The sequence below is a fragment of the Clinocottus analis genome, unplaced genomic scaffold, assembly GCF_023055335.1.
Source record: "Clinocottus analis isolate CAN_PGR_092001 unplaced genomic scaffold, fCliAna1.0.p SCAF_19, whole genome shotgun sequence".
In the NCBI taxonomy this organism is placed as follows: Eukaryota; Metazoa; Chordata; class Actinopteri; order Perciformes; family Cottidae; genus Clinocottus; species Clinocottus analis.
Genome location: NW_027175920.1, coordinates 7,703,130 through 7,721,958, shown reverse-complemented (window position 1 = coordinate 7,721,958; position 18,829 = coordinate 7,703,130). Strand labels below are relative to the sequence as shown.

At 40.6% G+C, this 18,829-nt stretch overlaps 2 protein-coding genes across 2 annotated transcripts; both read left to right on the top strand.

Annotated features, from left to right (window-relative positions):
* Positions 1-47: 47 nt before the first annotated feature.
* rundc3ab (RUN domain containing 3Ab) lies at positions 48-7,756 on the top strand. Its single transcript, XM_068583081.1, has 11 exons — positions 48-391; positions 3,725-3,840; positions 4,040-4,167; positions 4,341-4,426; positions 4,512-4,601; positions 4,705-4,785; positions 4,920-5,085; positions 5,366-5,523; positions 5,679-5,798; positions 6,378-6,478; positions 6,584-7,756. The coding sequence occupies exons 1-11, from the start codon at positions 285-287 to the stop codon at positions 6,724-6,726; spliced, it is 1,296 nt and encodes a 431-aa protein (XP_068439182.1). The 5' UTR covers positions 48-284; the 3' UTR covers positions 6,727-7,756.
* Positions 7,757-10,091: 2,335 nt separating this feature from the next.
* LOC137789189 (protein FAM117A-like) lies at positions 10,092-17,493 on the top strand. The gene is made up of 8 exons (XM_068582478.1): positions 10,092-10,769; positions 11,653-11,798; positions 12,446-12,541; positions 12,798-12,914; positions 13,573-13,701; positions 13,869-14,061; positions 14,578-14,737; positions 15,610-17,493. The coding sequence occupies exons 1-8, from the start codon at positions 10,646-10,648 to the stop codon at positions 15,893-15,895; spliced, it is 1,251 nt and encodes a 416-aa protein (XP_068438579.1). The 5' UTR covers positions 10,092-10,645; the 3' UTR covers positions 15,896-17,493.
* The last annotated feature ends 1,336 nt before the right edge of the window (positions 17,494-18,829 follow it).

Below are 18,829 nucleotides of genomic sequence, written 5' to 3'. Positions count from 1 at the left end.
ACCCAGTTACGTCATGATGAAGTGAAAAAGTAGGCGGAGGGAGAGGGGAGAGAGAGAGAGGGAGAGCGAAAGAAATGTAATCCAGTCCTCTGTGTATAAGAATAATAAGAATACTGTGTCTGATGTCTCGGGCTCTGTATCCTCCTCCTCCGTAGCACAAAGCACCAGCGCGGCTCTGCTGCGGCTCAGCAGCGGGCCGGCAGCATCCTCTCTGCGGCGTCCAGGAGTGACAGAGGAGGGTCGACAGGGAGCGGTCCTTTGGTTTCAGGGCTGCCTCCTCCTGGATGCAGCCCGGCTGTGTGCAGGAAGCGATGGCCATGGGAGATGTCTCGAAAAAAGGGTCGGTTCGGAACGTGGCGGTGGAGCGAAAAAACCTCATCACCGTCTGCAGGTCAGTTTATTTTGTACTGTTTAAGACTTCAAGTGCATGTGCAATGATACTAGTGGAGGAGTTAGTAGATTGATGGTATGTATTATCTGTCGTGGGTGGGCATGTGTTATATTTCGTCTTTGGTTCTGGTGGGGTCTTTATAATAAAATGCACATGTATTTTGACATACACGCTTACGTCATCCTCATAATAAAGTCCCTCAACTCTGTCCCGACAGCGGGCCTGTGTAGAAACGGAGCCTGCATCTGCATTCACGACCTTTACTTACACACACTGTTTGTACATGTACACAAACAGGCAAGCCACAGGCTGGGCTGTCTGTCTGAGTTTAGCAGCGTCATCTTTGTCGGCGCGGTTCATTTGCCTCCCCTCGCTCTGATGGCGTGGTTGCTGTGATGACAACCTTCCTGGGGCAAGGACTAGCTGGCACCCCGGGGACGCAGGGTGGAGGGGAGGGAGTGAGGGGGGCGGGGCTGTACATTCAAGTCCTGATTGGACTTTGTGGGGTTTTTTGGATGAAGGTTTGAACTTATAAACATTTTGCCAAAGCTTGAGCACACTGAGTCATTAACACAAACTGCATTCATGTGATCCAAGAGTACACAAAGACACAAAACTATGTTTACATGCATTTATTCTCCAACTTACTGAGGAGACCTTAAGGAAGATACGACTTCTGTCAGACCCAAAGATGCTGTCTGTAGTTAAAGTCATTCGCATTACATTTAAAGCTGCTGTAATTCATATGTGTACAATGGCAATGCATGGCATTATGTGTGAAGTGAAGAGGGTCACTTGTTCAGTTCCCCATAGCTCTACATGGAGCACAACCTCTGGTTTGGTTCACTCTCACAGTCATGGCTCATGTCATAGGTGCAGGCTGCTGTTTTCAGACAAATGGCCTTTTAACGACTCAGCAAAAAAATTACAGACACAGGTAGTGACTAAAAGTAGTAGAACATGGTGTTTTATGAAACAGACATTTCACTGCAGTGAGTACATTAGATTTAGGCTTTTGCAAAACAAAGATGCCAGAGAACTTACAAAATATTTAAAATATAAAGACAATATGAGGTAATTCAGGTGAAATAAACTGCAGATAATCAATGTTAGACACCAGAAAGACATTTTGTCATAATGATACAGTCATTAATTAATCGTAGAAGCACAGTAAATGTCTAAACCCTGGCTTGAGGTTCATGCTCTGTCTCTTTATATGCCGCTCGTTCTGCCCAGATTCAAGTAATTGGTGATAACATCAAAGTCAAGGCATCAAATAACTCATATCTGTTTCATGGGTGTGTCTCATGACTGTGACAGACTGGAGTCCACATGTCCCATCATACCTCTGCTGAGCCACTGACAAGCTTATCTGGGTCAAGTCACGTCCATTGTGTCTGTAATACAGTGAAATCACGGGGGATTGTGAAGCCAATTACTGTCCAGTATCTGGCCCCAGTCAGAGCAGTTGAATGATCCATTGTTGCTTCTGGAACAATGGGGAGTGAAATCACTTGGCTCAAAGGCCTGTTTGCATTGTCTTACGGACACACACGCAAAGCACGCAAACTGCCAGTATGTGAACTGCAAAATGCTCCGATGTGTTTTACTCAGAAGTCAGCCAAACACGACCACTATCTATATCAGAAGTGTCTTTCCATCTACTGCAGAAGTCATGTCGACCAGGGCCATGGTCCATAATGCCCTTGTCACCACACAGCAGAGGTGTGGACTCAAGTCACATGACTTGAACTCGAGTGCACTGTACTTTAGAGTCAATGTGACATAATCAAAAAAGACTGTCAACTCAATTTGGACTTTCACACAATGCTGGCTTCACTTGTACTTGAGCCTTTTGACCAAAACATACTTGATACCTTCCACAAAGAACAAAGGTGAAAAAGTATGTTGTTTAAAAAGTATGCCACGAATAAATTCATTACCTCAATCAACTTATGTTGAACACTTTTAGTACCCAGTTAACTTAACTTGATTTAATTCTCCGGAAAGTTCAGTCGTACTTGTTTAAGAAAATAAATAAATATTTATGAGAACTATTATAAGAATATTATTACTTAAAATAGTATGTGGTAAAACATTTTTTTTTAAAAGTCCCGCATTATTCACAATTAAAAACTCAAAGTTTATGAGTTGAGTGCAAAACAATGGCTTGGTCCCACCTCTGTCTCACAGCATATCTCGTTGTCACTGGACAAATAACACTTGGCAGGTGTTCTTGCAGCAAATGGACCTGCTGAATTATTTAGTCTTCAGGAAAATATTAAGTGGACTGGTCAATTCAGCAGAAGGATAATGTTGCCTTAAATAAACAGAATGGGGGTTTACATGTTATGGCAGGAGGTCACTCCTTTAAATATTCAGGTACATTTTTACACAAGAATCCATTAGTTATCTGTAATAGCTCTGTCAGCCATGTAGGGATGGCAATGACGGGCCAGCACTTTGCTCCAGAATTAAATATTTGGAACTATGGATCACTATGAATTTGTTAGAGATTACTGCCACAAATTTCAATTTATTTGTCGATATTATGACCAAATACCAGTACAATTTAACTGAAGCCAATGCAGGAAAAAAAACATCTAACCCGTGGGCACGTTGACTGACGGTTCTGGCTTCCAGGTTTTCCGGCACCCCGCCAGTACCTCCGACCCGCAAAGGTGCGAGGGCCTGTACATCGCTGCTCGCAACATTCATTTCTATTTTTTTTTTTTTTTACAGAACTCGTCCAAATATTTTTCTCCTGAAGGTCGTTATACTTCAATACTGGTATATTTGGCTGAATTTGTTTTCCCAATATATTAATATACTCAAAGTGTAAACCACAGGCTACAGTGAAGAGCATCATAAGAGTAGCCATTCTTACAACTTTGAAGGTATTACATCAGACTACAGTCATAACGCTTTCCGGTTCCAAATAAACTGAGTTGCTGCTTCCTGAAAGCTTTTCATGAACGGCAAATGGGTGAATGGGTGAGTCAGCCGGATACGGATAATACAGTATGACTGTGGGCAGAAATCTATACCAACAAAACAAAAATATGGGATAGAACATATGGTGTACTGATTTAAAATGCTTTTTATGTTATTTATTTTATATGATTTATTATCATATAGGTTTTTATTATTCATTCCATGGACTTATCCAGTAGACATTCCCAAAAAATATAGTGTGATCTATGAGGTGTTCCTCCTGCATTAAACTGAACCAAAGCAAGCAGTAATCCAATGATCTGTCCACTGACTCATGTATTTCCATGATGACTATATTACTGGAAACCAATCTATTTGTTTAAACGTCTCTTTCTTTAGGTTTTCAGTCAAGACGCTGTTAGAGAAATACACAGCCGAGCCAATAGATGATTCCTCTGAGGAGTTCATCAACTTCGCAGGCATCCTTGAACACATCCTCAGCCACCGTTTCAAAGGTAATGAGACGACAGGGAATTTAAAAAATGCATACGCACAAAACAAATATCAAACCTGTCTGTGGGTTTCCTCTCATACTGCCAGAGACTCCACCCTCTGTTGTCTAAAATAAATACATGTTACATATGTTGACAACTATAATATTAACATATCAATTTTACATATTATAACCATATTAATGTTGACAATGTATTTTAGGCTCCGGCAGCTGGTTTGATGGCCAGAGGAGTTACTGGGACTACGTCCGTCTGTCCTGCGCTAAAGTCCCTAACAGCTGCATCACCAGCATTGAGAGCATGGAGAACATCAGCACCTCACGAGCCAAGGCAAGTTGTATAAACCCTCAGAGTAATAATTATCAATTAAACCAAGAGGATATGCACATGTTTTTCAGTCATTGAGCGTATTGATGTTGTGAATATAAAAACATACAGTATACATACGTAAGGTAGAAAAAAGTGTGTGTGTTCGTTTGTTGACCGATTTGCGGCTCCTTCAGGGGCGAGCCTGGATAAGAGTCGCCCTGATGGAGAAGAGACTGTCTGAATACATCGCTACTGCTCTAAGGGACAGTAGAACGACCAGGTAGGAGGCCAAGCACACACCTAACTATATCCTATCCCTACGAAAACCATGTTCTCACCTGCTTGTATTTGTCTCTGCGCTTTAGGAGGTTCTATGCAGAAGGAGCCATCGTGTTAAGGGAGGAAGCCACAGTCCTGACAGGGATGCTCATAGGTCTCGGAGCCATAGACTTTAGGTGAGGGGACTTGACTTTCATATTGGGACATCTTATGCATCACACTAATTGTTTTAGACAGGCATTCATTTTTACCTATGTCTGTGTGGTTTCACCGTCATAGTTTCTGTCTGAAAGGGGAGGCATTGGATGGGAAGTCTTCTGTGGTGATTGACTACACACCATACTTGAAGTTCACACAAAGGTATGTCCGACGACACCGCACAGGAAAAGCTTCATCACAGTAGATTTAAACTCCTCATACCCTAAATACTGGGAAACAGAATGCATTTTGATACTGAAGGCTTAAAAATGAATAATTGACTGCGCTCGTTGTAGCTATGATTACCTGAGTGATGATGACGATCGGCAGAGTATTGAAAGCAGCACAAGCGACGACAGCGTCCCCGATCACCCCTACATCCCCCTGCTCACTGACGAGGAGAGCTGGAGCACAAAGTGTCGCAAGATGGAGCAGAGGTTCAAGATTGTCAATGCTCAAAAGGTGTGCAGTTATATTTTTGTGTTTAAAAACACACAGATTGTATTACTTGAAGAAACTGTGTAAAAAAAGTTGTTTGTGTTATTTGTTAAACATGGCATGTAAACTTTGAGTGTTTTTTTTGTGTTTACTGCATAGGGTTGAGGAAAAATGGGCCCACCCCATACTACAACATCACAAAATAATTTCTATAATACACTGAGCATCTCAGATGGATAATGTCTTATATAAGTGTCCAAGAGGTGGATATTTTCTTTCACTCAGTGTGGATGTGCGTTGTCAGGGTTACCTGGAGGAGCTTGTGCGCCTGCGTGAATCCCAGCTGAAGAACACAGAAACAGAGAACAAGAGGCTAAAGGCCCGACTGGAGGAGCTAAGGGGCCACGGCACGCAGGAAAAGAAGGAACTGGAGGCCATAGTCCTAGAGCTACAGGAGCAGCTGTGAGTGATGTCAACAGAGGATGGCGTGCCACCCTTAAAAACTTTGAATCTCATAGGCCTTTTCATTGGTTTAGTTGAAGGTTTTGCTGTGTCTGTACTACGGGGCATTGATTTTATTTCTTTTTAGTAATGTATTGTGTCCTCATGTTTGTCAGGACAAGGTTGATTCCATGTGACTCCAACCACCTGGCCAAAAACCTTTCAATCCCTTTGGTCAACCAGTGGCCCACGCTGCAGCCATACAACAGCCAAGACGACATCAAGCTGTTCCGCAGGTTTGTGTAACAGAACTTACATGCACACACTCTGCAGTATACCGCCAACAAGCGTTTTTGATTGAAGATAATACGTAGTCATATTGACAAGGAAGGCAAGAAATATGACATATTCCTGCTTCTGTGCAGATCATATAGGCACATATTTATATATATATATATATATATATATATATATATATATATATATATATATATATATATATATATATATATATATTAAAAACAAGTTGTTAGGATGTAAGGAAAAACATTACATCCTGACCAACAAATGTTTTTGCTCAAAATATGTCAATCCAACAGTTGCCAAGACATATTAAGTCGACTGCGTAATTCATAATCGTTTCAGTTCTAATAGCCACTTCAAATGTCGATATCCTTTCCAGTAGTATACACCAGGGTCCTTAACAACACATACCAACAGAAATATACTTCAATTGGTGTACTTTTGATGTAACAATCAACTCTGGAAATGTAATAAATGCCAATACTTACCACAATCCCCCTCACACACACAATGTGCATGGCTGCTATCTGCTGTCTTGTTAACTCCTAATGCGTCTTTCTGTTGACTTTTAGGAGGAGTTTCCCCAGCACAGAGCTGCTGTCAGTAGAAATCAGCCTGGATTCTGACACCCAGAGGACTGAGGGGAAACAGAATGGAGGAGCATGGTGCACAGGTGACATTTTACACAATAGGTTCTCGCATAATATAATGAGTAAACACACACACACTTACACACACACACTTGATTTGACCCACTCTATGTATGTCTGTCCCACAGCAAAGGACTACACCCCCTCCATGATGGGCCTCTGTGGGTCTTTGGCCTCCCTCCCGAGCTGCAAGTCTCTGGCTAGCCTCAAGTCCAGCGAGTGCCTGGTCGACATCAGCACAGAGAACAGTCCTGCCCTCTCTCCCAGCTAGGCGGCGCCAAAGACGCACTGCCAACCACTTAACTGACACTGAGACAATTCAACATGCATTCAAAAAGACTACTTTTCAGAGGTGGACAAATGCTCTCTTTTGTGGCCCTTATGTGAGTCCCTTTACCTTTATGCTCTGAGCATGGCGCTGTCTTAACTTACACCGTATAAGCATTTGTAAAAAAGAGTAGCTTCCCTGTCTGCGACTGTCCAACAAAGATGCAGGAAGAGCTACTGTACTGCCCGACGGCCTCCTGCGGTTTCACTGTCTTTAATTGTCTTGACACGATTAAGTCTCCTGAAAAGCAAACAACCAGTTCAAGTTCAACCTCTCTTACGCCATGAAGCTTGATTTTGTGCTGTTACAGTCACGTCTGTACTGGTCACATTTATCAAAACTCACTGTGGGATTGTCCTGTATGTACTTGTTCATTTGTCTGTGTCTCATCAGTCTGTCAGTGTATCTTTGTCTGCCTCTTGCATAATACTGGCAGTGCAGGGTGGATGAGCTGTTATAATCTTTTAGGGAACAGAAACAATGGTTTGCCATATTATATTACACTATTAGAAGAGGGATATGAAGAGAGGCTCGTACTGTGCTGAGTTAAAGTGGCCGGAGGGATTTATGATGAAGATTATTTGGAATTAACAGAAGCAGCTTTGTGATATTTGGATAAATTCTTTCAATCATACAGTAGGTTAGACACAGATTTTAGGATATGACACGAAAGACCTGTCAGGCTACAAAGGTTTGCTGAGCCACTACAATGTGAACATTAAAAGCAAACTTAATATCTCTTGCATACAAATGCAAAGTGCATTATGACTATGCAGAATGAATGTTTTCATTGTCTTTTGGCTTGATAGAGTAGTTTTAGCAAGAGTGAAATAGTGAATGTTGACGTGCAAGCGTTAGTCATTTTATTTTTTTTGTATTTTCATTAATTTCATGACTTACTTACATTGTAAATTGCAATCTTATGAATTGCTGTTAAAGTTGGGATGTATTGTATTATTTAAAACTGCAATAAAACTGCCTTTTTTTAAACATTAGATGTTGGTATGTAATGGATGTGCAAGTTCAGGTGTTTTTGCTCTAGCGGTGGTAATGTCAGTCAGTTGATCCATCACTTTAATCCAAAACATCCCAACAACTATTGGATGTATTGCTGAGACTGCAGCTTTTCCACCAACATGTTTCCCATATAATATGTATTAACCTTTCTAATAGCTCTTTTGACACTGTCAATTTGTACTTTCAATTAACCCTGTGTCCAAATAGCTGCAAAACTAATGACATCCATTGTCCCCAGAGGGTAGATGGCTTTGGTAATTCTCTGACTTTTACACTGCTAGCAGGTTAAAGTTTTCACTTAACCAGTGAGATATCACATCTACAAGATAGAGTGGCAGAAAACTTTGTACAGATATGTACAGTTTCCATGTTTCTTACTGACTTTAATCATCCCGAGACTTTTTCCTATAGCACCACCATGCAGTTGACTTTTGTCCAGGACTTTGGTTTATGCTACTAGCATAACTAATAACAATTCCATCAGCCTCAGCTGCACTTCATGTTTAGTGTCACTTGGTACATGTTAGCATGCTGACATGCTAAACTAAGATGGAAAACACAGTGAAGTCTAAACCTGCAAAACATCTAGATCTACATTAGCATTGTCATTGTGAGCATGCTAGCGTGACAAGGTTAGCATGTAACTTATGGAGCTATAGACTCTTAAGTCTTGTTTGTTCATGAATTGCCTGGACAATGCATATATACACAGCGTAATTTTCTTGCAAATAATCTTGGTTGGCATTTGACCAATTCATTACTAACCTGATTGGACACAAAAACAAAGAAAAATAGAATTGGCTTTAAATAAATAGCTGACATAACGATTTACTGTATGTCCAAGAAACCGGACACACGTTATCACCCTGTGCAGAGATCACTTTTTGTTTTAATTAAATGCTTAGTTGTAAAATAGATGGCGACCGGAAGTGAGTGGGGGAAAGGTGGTTTTAGTTCTCTGGCTTTGTCTTTGGATGTTTTGTAAAAGTGACATCAATTGTTTGTTGCAGTTGCACTACTAGATAGATGAGCAGGCTGCTGGACACACGCACTACACCTCTCTCTGACAAAGCAAATTCACTTTCATTAGAAATGTGTTATCTTTGAGTGATCTGCGGTCTTGTGTAAGTAAGTGCACATTTTGGGCCAGTTTGGTGTGGGTGAGGGCCTGAGCATTGGCCTAGGATCGGCCCCTAATTGTAAATGTCCCGTTATCTCTACACCCTTCTCTTGTCACACCATTGGCACACCCTTTTTCAAAGTGTCTAGACGTTTATCTTCCAAAACGCAGACCCATGCAAACACACCACCCAAAACCACTTCACAGTCCACCCAGATGGTGCACACACGCCCATCTGGGATGATTTAATAGGCTTTAGGATAGAATGATCAAATAATTAGTGAATGAAGCCGACAATGAAACCATACCAGTTTATATATATATATAAACTATATATATATATATATATATATATATATATATATATATATATATATATATATATATATATGTATATATGGTTGTGAAATACATTATATTTAACAAAAAGTCTACATGCACTGTTGTCCAATCACATTATTAGTATGATGTCATTCAGTGCAGACTCTTCAAATCAATCTGCTTGTACATTGCACCACAATACAACGATAGTGTAACGCTAACAAAAATAGGTATGGGCTTGATGCTACCTGGGATGGAAATACCAGTGGTGAAAATATTACTCAGATATTTTGCTTAATTTAGGCAATGTAACAGTGTAAACATACTCTGTTACATGTAACACTAAAATATACTTTTTTTACACTTTTATTTTACGCACATTATACTTATACTACCCATTATTTAGAATTACCAATAATATACACAATATCACATTTTAGAGCATGCATTGGAAAATAGTCAGAAAAATATGAAGGCTACAGGATTTGTAGTTTTCACAAAGAAAAACAAAAAACGTATGTATTTGAATACATATATCAACAAGGTAAACTCGGCACATTATCCATTACTTTTTAAAAGTTAGTAGTCACAATTAACAGTTGTAACTGTGCATTTTCAGACTTCAAAAGCTTTTGTGTGTTATGACAAATGTTCGAAAATCAGTTAATATGAAATATGAATTGGGGGCGGGGACAGCAACTACATTGTCAGAGGTTTGACGGATTGACAGATTGATGGCAAACTATCCAATGGGGTTGAAGTCGAGGTCTTCATCAACCAATCAAAAGTGAGAGGCCGAGTCGGACCCCGCCTTCCATATAATTAAATCCACACCAGCGTGGTGGTGGAGGTGTTTGGTGGAGTTAAGACAAGAAAGAGTCGGGGGAGAAATAAGTGTGGTCACCTCGCGACTTTCTGGGCCATTAAAAATACTCTTCAGCCCGAAAAACTAAAATGAAGTACACTTCCAGGTTTTCTCAGAAGACGTAGGACTTGACGTTAAAGTGACTTTTTTGAAACTGGAGCTGCTTCCTTGTTCGACAACGGGGTGAAATATCTCAACATCCTCACAAAGAAACTTTGCTTGCTAGGCTGCTAACTCGCACACAAGCCAGAGAAAAAGTATGATCACCGCCGAAGACTTTGTCACGCGCCATCTGTAACGCCTCTTCTGTCGAGCTCAGCGTTACTGGTGATTGTATTTAGTCGGAAATGATATCTCGACGACCGAAGGCTGACTTTTGTAACGGTTTTTAGTAGTCATCATCACCAGTGGAGGAAGGGTTGCAGCTGGTCATTTCGCCACCACCACCAGAGCCTCCACAGACCTCCACCAGGCTGCACATCCACTGCTGTTTTACACTCAGTCAGGAGACCAGTAGTCCTAGATTTGTTTCTGCTAAGATGTCTGGTCGAAATGGAGTCGGACAGATCCGAGGAGCTACTTTAGGTCCACAACCCCTCAAGGCGACTATTCCCTATCAGCTGACCAGCAGGTCTCGACCAAACCGGAGAGATGGAAAGTCAGGTATGAGCTCCACACCTGTCACACTGACTGGATCATGAAGTTATGTCCCTGGACGACTGTGTATAGGATATTATGTGATGCCATGATAGAAACATGCAGATGTGACCTACTTCATATATGATTTCACACCAGCTATACCTCCTATATCTGGATTTAAACTTGAATTTGACTTGTCAACATGGAAGTCACTGCAGCAGCTGTATCTGTTACACAACTTGTGAATTTAGTTTGAGTGTCATACTATTTTAACAATAACATAGATTTAATATAAAAAAAGTAGAACAATTATATAGTAATGCTGATGATTATTAAAGGTGTGATTATAGCTCCCAATAGTTATTTAAATTATGTATTGATCTGCCAAATACATTGTTGATAAATTAATTTCACACTTTGGGCGATGAAATACCAGAAAACAACTTTCCCAGAGCCCAAAGTGAAAATAACTTCAACAATCATATGAGACAAATAACACAGGAAATGTATGATTTGAAAGACTGAAACCTGAGAAGTTTCCTTAAAAAATGACTTTGATTAAAAACGATTATCTAAATGAATTCTGGGGAACTCTGTCAATATTCTTAACGATTAATCAACTTATCCTTTTAGCTTTAGATGTTGTTAATGGTGACATAAACTAGCTTAAAGCTTGATTCCTAAATACTAAAATACACCTTTTTTAGACAAATTCAACATTTGTATCTAAGAGTTGTTCACATAAGTTTGCTAACCATAGATTGTTATTTGTTGTTTCTGGTATTTAGTTGAAATAACGATTTATTAAGTCAACATTGGAGCATGAAGCCACAACATGCATACTTTAGTTACAGGATAAATTAATCTGTTGGTGCATGTTGAATAAAAAGGTTACTCCTTCCGACAGCTGGAAAGCCCAAACCACAACAGCTGACCTCTGGCATGAGGCGGACAATGTCTCTTGATGCCATCATCGGGCCCTACCTGCAGGGACACTGGCCCAAAGAACCAGAGGGCCAGAGCCGCCTGTCTCGCAAGGACAAGTCTACCCAGGTCGGCTCCAGATGAAGAATATGTGGTCATAATAATGATGAAAAGAATGGAATGTATGATCTCACCACAGATGTTTCAGAATTTAGAGTTTATTTTATAAGTCATTAATGACTTTGGGAAAATGTTAACAGAATAGTTTTCAGTTTTTAGATGGGGAAGGAAGTTGCTTGGCGACAGAGGGAGGGAGTGTCCGGTGCTTTCATAGCTATTACACAGTGAGAACCACAGCCATGAGAAGTTCCTGAAGTCAGCTGATGAGGCCGTTTTGGCTGCACCCGTCTTCTCTGCTCTGTGTGCAGGCACTCGCCACTGCTCTTCGGTTGCCCACATCCTTCACCCCCCCCTTCCCCTCCCCTTTGTTTTTCAGTTTCTCCTACTCTTTCGCTTGTCGACATGTGCAAAGAGAGTCTGTGGGTGTGGATGGTGTGATGTGGCTGCAGAACAGTCTTTGAGCATGAAAATCTTTGCCAAGTGTGCAACTATGGTCAAAGATGTGTGAAATCCTGATAGGTTGTGTGACGTAAACGTAACCGTTTGCAGGCTTCTTTTTTTTTAGATTTTAACCGTATTACTGGGTAGCTTAAGGCTAAAACTTTTAGTATACGTGTAAAACTGTAAGTTCTAATGTTCGCTTTCTTCATCCCCAGACCCCAGACTCATGGTCAGATAAATCCGAGAACAGGAGAGGTAGCAGCAGCCACAAACGATCGGCATCATGGGGCAGCGCTGAGCATCTGCAAGAGGTGAATCTCTGACATACAGTTTAGCAAACACACGTTTGTTCCAAACACACTTTGAATAATGCAGGCAAAAAGAGAGCAAGCTCTGGGAAAATGCCTGTCTCAATTACTTTGATGAGTTATGCAACAGGAGACCAAATGATCTCATCTACAACGAAACTTCCCTTTTTGGACCGCTTTCAGAAGCCTCGTTTTTAATGTCTTTTGTGTGTTTGTGTGTGCAAGCTCATTGACTGACAATAACCTCTGTTCATTGCAGATCGCAAAACTAAAACAACAGCTGCAGCAACGCAGCAAACCTTCAGTCTCAGGGGGGCATGACAAAGACCGCCAGCGTGGATATCCTCAGGGGAGCTGTAGCCTAGGAACTAGTCAGGTACCTTAGCATTATCATCGCACATAAACACACCGCACTACTTATGCATGAGTGCGCACATTGTTTGCAGGCAGAGTTTACACCGATATTTCTTCATCAGTGCAACCTTGTTTGTCTTCAAACAAGTATCACTTCATCAGTTTGCAATATACAGTGCAGCTCATCGCAGGAAGTGAATTAAATAAAACACCAAGCAACAGGAAGCCCACTATATCACGCCGTTTCTGCTTTTCAGAACGACGTGTGTAGTTTAGTTCTGCTTCTCAGCACAGCTGGTCTGCACTGTCTTCTTGCGTGGTGCCACACTGAGGCTGTTTCAGACCAGAGTGTGGTTACATGATGGACCAATGAGGACGATTACAAATCTGATATGTCATTTTTTTGTGTAGAGGGGGAATTTATTAAACAACAGCTCACAGTAATATCTTTATAATCAGTGGCTTTTAAACATTTGGCTCATGAAAAATGTGCTTTGGGAACTGCATTAGATTGCTTCAGAATTTGTTTTCAATGATAAAGTTTATTAATACAGCACTCCTTATCCGAGGAATGCAACTCAAAGTTCCTCACAGTAAGAGCACACAAGAATAACTGACAGTAACAGTGTCTGATCTGGTAAGCGGGCTAGATTCCATTTAACTTGTTTTTGTGTCCTCAGACTCAGCCAATTTCCATCCCCCTTGCTCCCCTGTCTACATTGGTCCCTCGACTGCGCTGCAGTGTGGAGGGCCTCAACCAGGAGCTGGAAGGCATGTTCATCTGCCAGCCTCTGCATCCTCCACACAGGGTAACTGTCACCTACTCCCCACACATCATACACACGGGAGAAGATTCAGGAGTTGTTCTGCTTTTTAAAAGAACTGTTTTTTTGGGGGGTAGGGGATTTCTGAAAAGGTGGCATGTAATATTATGGCAGTTGACAATATTAATGCTGTGTTGTTTCCGTCTTATAAGCTCCTGGAGGTGCCGGATGGTCACCGGGCTCCGGTCCCTCCGCAGAGTCGCAGTAGTGGATCTCAGAGTGACATGGCCACCATATCTTTTTCCCTGTCTTCCTCCTCCTCTTCGTCCTCACCCAGCTCCTCTCCAACAAACATCTCAAGCTCTCCACCCCACCTCGAAGATGCACCACTGGATCTGCACCAAGGTTAGTTAACTATAATGTGTCAGCTTGCCGTTTGCAAATTTAATGCTGGTTAAATTCATTTATAAATGTGATTTGGTTATACAGTCAAAGTTTTGTCTCCAATATCCTTCTAACGGTGAATTTTCTCTGTCCACAGTCACTCTATATGCTTTATCAGTTGTTGCAAATATTTGGTTTATTTATTTATTTTTTACAATACATAGTTAATTTGTATTATCTTGTAATGCACTGACTTCAGTCACACTTTCTTACCAAGCAAGAAGAGCGCTTCTGTTGTTCTGAAAATGAGAACAATGAAGTGTAACATACATACATACAATATTCATCTCCAAGGGGAAATTTATTTGTAGCAGCAGCAAGCAAAGTTACATAGACATGAAAATATTACGTATGAAAAATACTCAATATATAAAAGATGCAAATGTTTTCTGAAATGTTGTTGTAAAAATGGTCCTCAGACATTTGTCCGTAGAATCTTTGACTATATTGACTTTTTCCCCCCATGCTGTTTCTCAGACGGTGCAGAGATGTGCCTCTTGTCTCCGTTCTCCCAGAATGAGGCAGACGTCTCCCTGCCTCTGCTGATGTCGTCCTCCCCAGGGCCCAACAAGAGTTGCTGCTTCCAGAGAGAGCCACCAGAGGGCTGCGAAAAGATCAGAGTCTGGGAGGAAACCAGGTACGCGTGTTCTTCATCTAAACACAACTGACAGACATCACTCTGGTGCTTCCTCTGCACCCTTGCTGTAGTTGTTGCCAGCTTGAGGGAGCTTTGAGAAGTCCTCCACTTTTTTTTATTTTTTTTTATCAATGCCTACTATAACATTTTCAGACATTTAAACCTGAAACCTTAAATGTTTTGTTTTTATTTTCAAACTTTTAGTTTATACACTCAACTGTCACCTGGGGCAATTTATCCAACTTCACACGGCTCACTCTACAGTCACTCATGCTGCAGTACTCCCCACGGCCTGTAAATAGACACAGATGTGTTTCACGGGTGGGCTCTCCCTAAACCTTGTTTACCCTGTTCACCAGTTACCCAGTAGATTATATTTGTAGATGTTTTCCATACCTCTACTCTAAAAAAACATGGCGTAGTAATAAAGGCTGTGCATTAACCTGACTCACTCCCTTTATTCCAAATGTGTGAAATGTGTGTGGTTGCCCTCTGGTGGTGACCCTTGATTTATACTGTATCCAGACACCATCAGCCATTTAATCAGGGTGCTCGAGCCATTTATGCTACGTATCATTTAAGACATCCTCCATTTTAAATGTTCAAAACTAAAACCACTTTCCTAAAAATATTCAGTTGGGTGTAGCCGCCACACTTACTGTTATGACAACACTGTACCATGAATGCCATAGTACTGCCTGTAATTTACCGTATATTGTTATGTGAGGGGGAAAAGAGTATATGTATCGTGACATTGACGGTCAAAACAACAATGTCAGCCACGCTGAAGATGTTATGTGAACAAACCTAATTACTTCCACTTTGACGCTACTTAGCTATATTCTTATAGTCCCTCTCCTCTCATCCTATAGCACTCCACGGCAAGATAAGCCAGCCCTCCTCTCCTCCTGCCCAGATCCCAACAAGGTAAACTTCACCCCCCATGGGGGCTCAGCCTTCTGCCCTGTAAGCCTCCTGAGGCTTCCCTCCATGGACCTGTTGTTCCGCAGCCTTGCCATCTCTCCAGCAGGCAGTTGCTCGGGCCAGGAATCAAGCTCCTGCCAGGCAACGTCCTATGGCAGCCGGGCAGCTCCTCCAGATCCGCCCTCCACCAACTCCGTTATGGGAGAAAGCTCTGGGGGTGGTCTTGCTTTCTGAATACAGCTGACGAGGCAAAAATTTCAGTGATCTGGGACGGATTTGTTCAAGTAGCTTTATTTTTTTTAAGAAAAGGACCATATCCCTTTTCTATCCAGATTTAAAATAATCTCATGTTGAAAAATAATATTGGAAAAAAAATAATAATCTTATTAATACGCAATCCAATGGATATGCTTTATGAGCTACTTGTTTTGGGTGTCCGGGGATTGTGATATTTCTAAATTAAGGCATTTCTGTCATTTCGTAATCCAAAGATTTCTATTTTTGGCCAAACACAAGTGTGAGATATGGGGCTGATTTACTCCTCACTCTGAAAAGAGATTTGTTGGATGACTGACCCCATCACATGCTTCATATATTTCTGTTTTCCCAAAGAAGCTATGACACACTCTTACATTATACTGTTTTTTAAACTCTGACAGTAGTGCGTCATCTCTGTCCAAATGTTAGGAGTCTGGGTCAAGTCAGAAAAAACCTTCCCAGATAAATTTGCTTGTTTTTAAGTATTCAAATATATTTATCTGCCATTATTTTTTACCTAACTTGACCTTGCACCTATTGCTGGTGTACAAAGCACGACAAATCAGTTGGGTATTTTTTATTTACCTGATTTATAAAAAAAAAGAAGAAAAAAACACAATGAAATCACATTTTGATATTGGAGACTGAAGGGAATTCTCGAGTTGTTGGACTTGGGTATCATCAGTATCTAAATGCTTCTGCTCATTCATTCCTGCTTTAAAAGTTGTACAGATGTTATTTTTGTATCTTGTTTACGGGGGGAAAGAATACGTAACTTTTTGCATGTGTTAATGGATAAAAAAAAGCCTGTTATTCCTTGATGTTCTAGATGTCTGTTTGATATGTTTATAGTTTTGAGGTTTCACTGCCTAGTTGACTACCTACGGTAACCATTAGTGGTGTAGATTTGTCATCCTTAATATTTCTCTGAAGATGTTTGTGTTCTTCTGCCAAGCTGACAAGTTGATGTTCATATAGTTTTATTTCTGGTAGACATGTTTGCACAAATTGAACTGCTACTTTTGAGTCGCAATTCTTATTTTTTATATTCACTTTTGTACTTTTAAGAGTAGTAATGTGTATTTTCTACATCTTTTTTTTCAATTACCTGCAACATAAGCTAAAAATAAATAAATAACCTTGTTACTTTTAGTTTTGTCAGTATAATTGAGGCCGGTATTACATAAAATACTGTATCGGGTGGATTTTTATGCACTTCCAGGAGAGGGTTTTAATGTGGAGGAGGAGATGTCTCTTCCTTAGTCCTGGGTTCATTGTCTCTGACAAGATTTTTTTTTGTTTGTGTGTGTGTGTGTGTGTGTGTGTGTGTGTGTGCATATGGATGGAAAGTTAACTATAGTATGATTGTTTGACTTGTAGTTTTAGTATCCTGCTAAAATACTGGTTGATTGAAACATTGTCTTTTTTCCAAATAAGCCTCAATTTCAATGTTTTATGAATCTGTGTGGATGCTGGGGATGTGCTGTTATCTCAGGTTCTGTGTTCTGTCCACATAAATATATGATTGATAATGTGTTGTCATGGTGAGTTATTAAACTAGTTTGAAGCCTGAATTGTACTGGTCTGAATTTCCAATGTCTGCAGAGCGGTGTAGCAGCTCCTTGTGATCATTTTAAATTCAGTCCCTTTTCTGACACTTTCACACGTCAGATGATCCAGATGTTAACAGTTTTAAAAACAACCAATAACTTCCATGCGACATGTTAGTTTTCTTTACCCTTTTCCTGGATAGCTATTTAAAGAGTTTTCCCTTTTTAGAAGGTCAGAAATCCTCAAGTGGAGAAACCATGAAGTCATTAGGGTGAGTCCTAAGCTAACCTGTCTATGTATTGAGGCTCAGCAGTTATCTTTCACTCATAGATTAGATTAGCATTTTGTCATTTTAACAGTTTCCTTGAAGACTATTTGGTTGAAAGTGTGCCAGAAAACCAAAGTCAGGTTCAGATGTAGATGAAATGGCAGTGTATGACATTTTAGGCAATGTTCTGGAGATTCCAATCATAAAACAATCTTTCTCCCAGTTATGATGGGGGAAAAAGCGTTTTTGCCAAATATGGACAAAAATGTATGCAGTAAGTGCGAAAAGAAAGAAGAGGAAACATTCAAAATTACAATTCTAGGACAACTGGGCAAACTTTATGGAGCTCATGAACTATTGACAGTGGCAAGAGTTTTTTTTTTTCGTTCTCAAAGCTATTCTTGAGCATGTGAGTTAGCACTTTCATTCATTGCGGATTTAAATTGATTAAATGTCCCGTACAATACAAAAAAATAGCAGATGAGATTTTTTTTGGGCACAAGCCTATTTCTTGTGTAAAATTTAAATTTGATCTTTATTCAACACCAGGACGGGAAAAGACAGTATGGGCCCATGTTGCTGTCTGGCATACACCTGTTGCCGTTGCATTGTGGGGATTGTCTGACAGTAAGGGAGGTGTTGTGCAATTAAGCAATAAGGTCCGAGAGGCAGTAGTGTATCCGGCAACCCTTGAACAGTACATTATTGTAGATACAGTACTGCCTCGAGTACCTTATTGCTCTTATAATACGGTTACCAGTGACATTATAAACAGTAATAGTAAGCTGCCTTTCAACCCAACATAGTTGGAGACAAAAAGTTGTGTATCGCATTTCAGTAGCGTAGAAAAAAATAGTCCCGTATGTGTTTGGCGTTGCATAGCAACGCCAAACACATTCTCAAAAACTGACCAGGCCGGTTGAAAGCAGGGTGGAGGATGACACCCAGCCACCGATGAAAATAAGTGATCTCGCTGCTTCTGTCCGTCTTTTCTCCGTTATTTTCCTCCATGATGTTTAAAGAACTTTCCTCACGTCGGGAAATTGCCGACGGTGATTATTTTTCACTGGAAATCATCACTTTTTTGTGAT